The sequence below is a fragment of the Salmo salar genome, chromosome 03, assembly GCF_965601325.2.
Source record: "Salmo salar chromosome 03, fSalSal1, whole genome shotgun sequence".
NCBI lineage: Eukaryota > Metazoa > Chordata > Actinopteri > Salmoniformes > Salmonidae > Salmo > Salmo salar.
The window spans coordinates 25,032,721-25,040,434 of record NC_138293.1 but is presented as its reverse complement, the minus strand read 5'-3'; the positions used below and the strand labels follow the sequence as shown (position 1 = coordinate 25,040,434).

The window sequence follows — 7,714 nt, the reverse complement described above, 5'->3', positions numbered from 1 at the left end:
AAATTAGCAGTAAGCTTTAGTTGTCTTTTTGCACTGAGTCAATTCCTCACGCTGCTGTTTCCAACGTCTTATCATCGACTCATTAAGACCAAGCTCCCGTGCAGCAGCTCTATTTCCTTTTCCAACAGCCAGATCAATCGCCTTCAACTTGAAAGCTGCATCATATGCATTTCTCCGTGTCTTTGCCATGATGAGGGTGACAAAATGACTACCATAATCAGAATGATGGGAAGTTTGAGAGCGCTCGATTTAATCTAAACAGTAAACAAAAAAGTTGTTTGACCTTAACCCGTTCGACAATTTCATTGGTCTAATGAAAGCTTCATGCCGCCAAAAAACTGAGCACGTCACAGAATGTTTAAAAAAAAATAAAAAAATGAAAGCGGGAAAAATCCATATATTAGCCGCGTCATTGTTTAAGCCGCGAGGTTCAAAGCTGGGAAAAAAGTTGTGGCTTATAGTCTGGAATTTACGGTATATAAAAGGTGGTGTAGTACAGTGGTGGTGTAGTACAGGCGTCTATTTTTGTCTCACTCCCAGGGAACAAGTTTAACATGAGCACAAGTTTGGACTTCAACAGATTCCAAAGCATGTGTCATCTGACGAGGACTTTCAAACAACTGAGTACCCATGAACATAAACTGAATCCCAGTTGAGGCGGCAATGCGTAGGGTTGATGTATTTTTTCCATGCGTGGTAGTGTAATATTCGAACAAGGCTTGTTTGTTCAGAGGTGGAGTAGTTAGTGGGAGGGGTGTGTCATGGCAGACAAGCTGCCATCAGCTCGCAGACACTTTCCACTGCATGGCTGTTTTTCTGCCTCTGGATGGTTGGGCCCGTCAGCGCTGTAGGACTCAGCTACACAGCATGTGTGACAGAGAGGGGGAAAACCCCACACCATACACTTAACACACCATACACTTAACACACCATACACTTAACACACCATTAGCTAGTCACTGCTCCAGAGCCAGACTATGTATCACTATGTATCACTATGTATCAATTCGAAATAACGAGCTCAAACATCCAGTGTGTGTGGATGCTAATGCTTTGTCGGTTTCCAAACATCAGATCAAATTATGATAAAATTGCCCAAACCCCATAGGGATGAAGTCAACTTGTACAACAAAGATGACAGAAATTATGTACGATGATCTCCAAGTGAAGATGGGTCTGATATGTGAATGGGCATAATCACTGGATTGCAGTGACTAGTTGGTGTCCATAAACTACTTTCGAGGTTAGGACATGATTAATAACAAAATGGAAATAGCTCTAAAGGTAAAGGCCTACACTTTCCGTTATATAATGTATCATATTTTGTTAGGGCTCTATTCAATTCGTATCGCAGAAGTTCAGCGTTACAGCGTCATTGAAATTTAAATGCAATTTTCCCGCGTTAGTTGAGATTGTGATACACAATCGGAAATTGCCTTCACATTTATATTGTGCAATCTGTACCGCTTCAGCGATACAGACTGAGTAGAGCCCTAATCTAATCGCACATATTGTGAGCCTGAGCCAAACATTAGCCAATCAACAAAGAATTAACAAAGCATAACAAATACTTTATTTTTTTTGTCCCCCTTTTCTCCATATAGCTGTTATGTAAAATCAAATGACAGGATAAATTATGCATGCGGTATCCACTGTGGCCTGAGCTCATAACTTGAATGATTACCTCAGCTTTTTCTTGTGTAATAACAAACAGCCAGAATATACAGTATGTTCTCATGCATAATTGGGACAGATCACAGCTTCAGTGGTAGAATGTGAAACTATCTTCTATGGTAGATTCACTGTTCAAACAAGCGGCAACCCCCCCCATCCTGTGAATTGAAAAGAAAAACTTTGCAAAGGAAAAGTATTTTTCCACCCTCAGACTTTTTACAGATGAATAACTAATGCAGAAGTCTTTAAGCTCAAAATAAGGATCATGAATACATAACAAATAAAACTGGTTTGTCACCGGATTTGTAAATTGGAAATCAATTCAGAGATTCTTGAAAGACGGAACAATCTCTACTTCTGTTTCAAAAATACAAACATTTGTAAAATATAGAAAATGATTCATTTGAAAATCCCCAATAAAAACACAACAATTCTCAGATCCTACAGCACTCTGATGGACTTGACGTCAGACAAGAATCTGACGGAGTTTAATGGAGTTGACAAAAAGAATTCTTGACAGTTTATGGTTGTGACCATTGTGATTTCAATATTGTTTGTTTAAATCTATCAAAAGTAGATAACTTTACAGACCATGAGTGGTCTTGCTACACTACATGTAATGAGGACATGAATAATGGGTCCTTATGGTATAGCTGACCCTGCTCATTCCTGATTAATTTTGGATGTTAAACATCTGACGGAAGTTGACCAAATCTTCGGGAAACATTTTTTAGGAATCCCAGTTTTGAGATAGAATAACTATTATTTTAAGTCAGAGGGCTACATTGGCACTGAGGGATGAGGATATAAGAAGGATCCACTCAGCGCCCCATAAATCTGAGAGCCTGGTGTCCATGCATAATGATATTATGAACCAATAGGGACAGTGCAAGACAGTAAACATGAATCTGTGTCATCAATCGGAGCATAAGGCAGCGTAAAACACGGAACTGTTAGATATTTTTTTTAATCAACAATACTAGCTACTGTATGTAGGATATTCTACGGGGAAAGAAACGTATACATTGAGCAATGTAATTAAAAGATCTCAGTGCTTCACTTGGTTCTATTAAATTCTGCGTTTGAAAATTAACTCATAAATGGAATTAAGATCTCCATTCAGTGGGTATAGCAAGTACAGCAAAATATTTCAAAGTAGTTACACAAATTTCTGTTGTAAGTGCAATAACTGCAAGTGCTTTGAACTTAAAATGGTCTAACCTATTAAAAAGAGTCTTCTAACTGAATCACAATACTAGATTGCTGGCCTCCAGCATTGGAAATATAAATAGTCCTCAAACTTCTGGTCTCCTAAATGTGAAGACAGTGAATTTCACACGGAAGTGAACACTAACACATACGCCATGTGTCATCTATCACTCTCCCATGCACATACACACATTTGCTCATGCACACGCACACACCCACGTATGCAAGCACACACACACACACGTTTTGGTCTTCTATCCTTGTGGGGACCTAAAATTTGATTTCCATTCAAAATCCTATTTTCCCTAACCCAAACCCTAAACCTTACTCCTAAACCCTAAACCTTACTCCTAAACCTAAACCTAATCCCTCACCCTAACCCTAATTCTAACCCTAAACCTAACCCAATAGTCTTTGTCCTCATGAGAACATGGGAATTTGACTTGTTTTATTATCCTTGTGGGGACTTTTGGGGATTTTAGGTCCCGACATGAATAGAAGAACCAACACACACACACACACACACACACACACACACACACACACACACACACACACACACACACACACACACACACACACACACACACACACACACACACACACACACACACACACACACACACACCCCCCCCCCCCCCCCCCCTCAATCACATATCATTGTCTCTTTTCCTGTCTTTCAACCGTTTCTGTCGAGCATATTGAACACCAGTGCTCGGCATCATGTACCTGTACCTTGCAGTAAAAAAGAGCTTCATATGAATACAAAAGGATAAAACCTTATCTGAACCTTACACCATCGTCAGGGCAACCCTGTCTGGTGTCATAGGTCCTGTTTTGACCGAGATCCACAAGTCCTCATCTTTCGGACTCGTCTTCTTTTTGTCTGATTTTGCTGTGGCTGAGCTGGGGCTGTCTGCACAGCAACCAACGCAGTTGGCCCGGCGACAGCAGCAGCAGTGGCAGCACACCACCAGAGAAGTGAAGAGCACCACCATAGGCAGGGCTAGCAGCACCACCAGGCAGACTGTGTTATAGATCCCCTGGTCATGCTTGGTGGTGGCCACCTTCCACAAGTCACTGAAAAAATCCAAGATGTCTTCCTTCATGGTTTACTAACAGTGTCTTAACAACTCCTCTTGAGGGTCATCTATTGAAGAAGAAACCAATTACAATAGTGAACACGTTGTGATTGAAGTAGTCAGCAAGGGTGTTGCTGTTATCAGGGGATTGTTCTTGTGGTGATTTGACCCTGATCTAGCGCTGGTTTCAGTTTCCTGGTGAACTCATGACATTGAAGATTTCGCTGATATAGTAGGACATCCCAGTCACAATGAATATCTGATGAAGGAAAGGGAGGATGGGACAGACTAGAAAAATCCTTGATGCAGGGAGAATCTCTATATCCTCCCCTCCTTCCTTAACCGCCTTGTCTGGGGGTTTGAAGACCAACGCATTTTTTATGAAAGTCCAAAGGTCAATTGTTTATGAGAGGGGGGGGGTTCCTTTGTAATCCTTCAGTTGCTGTAATGATTCCGATCTCCCCTTTCCTTGATGGGAAGGTCTATGAAGTCTGCCTGTTTGTGTAGTTTGTTTGTTTCCTCTTTGGGATTTGGGATCCCACCTCACGTCCTCTGGAGTCTCCTCTCTATTTTAATCCATTCTCCTCTGGGAGAAGTGATGGAATGAGGACATTTTCTGTGGAGAGAATTAGAGAGAAGGTGAGCAGAGTGAACCTGCCTTTTTGCTCTCTTCCCTCCCCTGCTCAAGTATCTTATTCAACTTTACTCTCATTAAAGTTGGAGGAAAATGTCATGGCTCTGGCTGCCTGAATGCACCATGGAGGGAAATACATTTAAATATGCCGGCTAATGGCGGCCTAGCTTTGATGGTTTTGACTTTAACATTGACTGAGTGTAGCACTCCATTGTAACTTGGATCAATGGTAACCGTTATGGGTATCCAGGAGGTCAAAGGGTAGTTTACAGGTTTATGTTGACTAGGATTACGGCCCTGTGAGGAAAGAAAAAAAAGAAAAAATATTCTATTGCCTGCTCCACTTTCTAAGCCAAATGTATCTGACTACAAGTGAACAGAAAAAAGGTTCTGTTTGTCTCACAGCCCATGTGTGAAATTGTCTTACCCATAGTCAGCTTCGCTTCCTTCCTAGCATAACAAAACAGGAAACTGCGCGCTGCTGCTACTTTGTTGCATTGAGTTAAGAAGGCTGCACCTATTTGCAGTTTGTCAACAATGGAATCTCAATGCATTGAAAAAATATATCAAGATCTTATTCTCTATCACAACATCCCAATTCCATAGAGTGTCATGCTATCAGACGGTCTTTGCACTCTGGTCAGGCTGTGGAAGGAATGTAAAATAACAACAATGTAACAAAATTACATAGCATTGTCTTGGCCTATGATCAGCTGTAAACAGGAAGATACTTTCAGTGGATCACAAAGCCAGGATGGGGGAAAAACTCTTATGACTGCATCAGTAAGCTACAGCTATTTATGGAACTTGGAACTCTGTTCTGCCCAACTAAAAGCCTGAATGACAGCAGGCAACACAAGGCAAAACAGGAATATTTAATGAATGGCCCACGGTAATCATTTGTTGAAAAACCCTTATGAAGAAGAAATGGCGAATGTTCAATTCTAATTATCTTAATAATAAGAGTCAGTCAACAGTCTTTTGCAGGGATAGTCAAAAGTTTACAGACAGCAAAAGTCATGCATTAGTGTACCAAATTCATATCTTTACTCAAAATCAGTGTTGTGGTAAGAAACACAAGATTGCATATTTTTGATGGGAACAGTTGGGAACATGATCATATCTCCACACAGTATAAGAGAGGACATTGTCTCAATGCATTGCAGTTCGAGCTGAAAGGTAACCTTTGAGTCAGGGAGAGTGAAATAGCATAAGTAGAGGAGAGAGCATAACGAGGCAATGTTTCAAATCAAATTATACAAATCTCAAACATTTAAGATCTTAGGTGAACCTTAGGTTTCAACCATCGAAACCATAATGTCACTAGTCATAGACAATGTGCAAAGGCCCAATGCTATAATTAAGGTTTACATTTTCCGAAAGAATGGCACTGAGTAGTGACTGAACAGCAACATATCATCTGGTACATCCCAATACCTGTTTAACCGATGGAGGGGACTTTCCAAAACAACAGACTTCCAGTTCACGCATAGAATTATATGCATATACATTGACTCCTTAGCCACAGATACACAACCAAGATCAACAGCATTCAAGATCATCAGCTCATCATTCATCATTTCTCAACAGACTTTTAAAGTGTACACCTTACCGGCAAAAGGTTTTAGAAGTCCGGGCCAGTAAAGCTGTTTTTTCCCTCTCCTCTTCCTTGTAAATCCTCTTTAATATTGGCTGCTGCTTTTTGTTGATATTCTCTAAGCTCTCAATGTTGCCCCGTACCTGGTATGTATTGAATTATGCTCTTTGTGCCTGTATCTCTTTACCTCTCTCTGCCCGTGTGTGTCACTCTCTCGGTGCAGCTTCCCTTCTCCCTGCCCTGCACACCCTGTGTAAGAAAGGGCCCTCTGTCTGTACTCGCGTTCCCTTGCCTGACACGCTGCATTCTTGTGGTTACTTTATACACACAAGTTCCCAGTGATGTCAGAGAGAGAGCGAGAGAGAAAAAAAGAGAGAGGACAGAGAGCTCCCCTGAGAATCCCACTGCTCATAATTAATTGGATTTGTCTGCAGTTTGTAACTTGATGTCTTCAAATTCATATTCTAAAGAGCTGCTGACTTTAGAGTTTGAACGCTTTACCACAACATTAATGCGCATAATTATAAGTGTTATAAACCTAAAATTAACCAAAACACCTCACCCATTTCAGCGTTACCTCACTAACTCTAATTGGAAAGAGGAAATGAAAGTGTGTGTGCATGCGTGGGTGTGTGTGGGCGTGGGCGTGTGTGTGTGTGTCCTGTATGCTCAGGGTGTGGACAGAGCAGAGAAACAGGTGAAGCAGAGAGAGATGCACTGATGTGTGACTGCTCTGTAGAAATCTGTGAGAGATCATGTGACCCTGTTCGTGAGGAGAATGGACCTCATCCATGCCTGTGGCAAACAGCATGCACTCACTGGTAAGAGACTGTCACATCCCACAACATACACACTTTGACCCCTGTACTGTAATTCACAGAGAGAGATGAGTACAGAAAGAGGGAAAATACCCACTGAAATACGTTCTTTTAAACCAAATAGGTGCTTTGAACTGCCTGACCGACACCAAAAAGGGTCCCCTATTGGAAACATGTATTATTTTGTTAACCTCCTACTGAATCATGAATATGCTGGCTGTGGCCATGTGAGTATATGTGTTTCATGATCACAGTAATCCTCATTTTGCAATAAGAATGTGAGATTTATTCTGTTTGCTCCAGGCTTTGTTTTAACGTGGAGTTTATTGGAATAAGCTACACCCAGTTACCTGTCTGTAGGCTATATACTGTCGTACTTCACATTGAGGGGTGAGGACTGAATCGTACACTCTTAGAAAAAAGGTGCTACCTAGAACCTAAAAAGGGTTCTTTGTCTGTCCCCATAGGAGAACCCCTTGAAGAACCTTTTTTTGGTTCCAGGTATAACCTTTTTGGGTTCCATGTAGAATACTTTCCACAGAGGATTCTACAAGGAACCCGAAAAGGGTTATTTCTACCTGGATCCAAAAAGGGTGCTCCTATGGGGACAGCCAAAGAGCCCTTTTGGAACCCTTTTTTTAAAGAGTGTAAAAAGGTAAAGGAACTGTAATCGGGATTTAAAGACTAGCACTACCACAGT

At 41.2% G+C, this 7,714-nt stretch overlaps 1 protein-coding gene across 1 annotated transcript; it reads right to left on the bottom strand.

Moving 5' to 3' along the window:
* Positions 1-1,550: 1,550 nt before the first annotated feature.
* Positions 1,551-6,778, bottom strand: kiaa0040 (KIAA0040 ortholog). The gene is made up of 2 exons (XM_014190905.3): positions 6,212-6,778; positions 1,551-4,581 (listed from the first exon to the last, which is right to left on the bottom strand). Exon 2 carries the CDS (start codon positions 3,990-3,992, stop codon positions 3,675-3,677), a length of 318 nt encoding a protein of 105 aa, XP_014046380.1. The 5' UTR covers positions 3,993-4,581; positions 6,212-6,778; the 3' UTR covers positions 1,551-3,674.
* Positions 6,779-7,714: the final 936 nt, after the last annotated feature.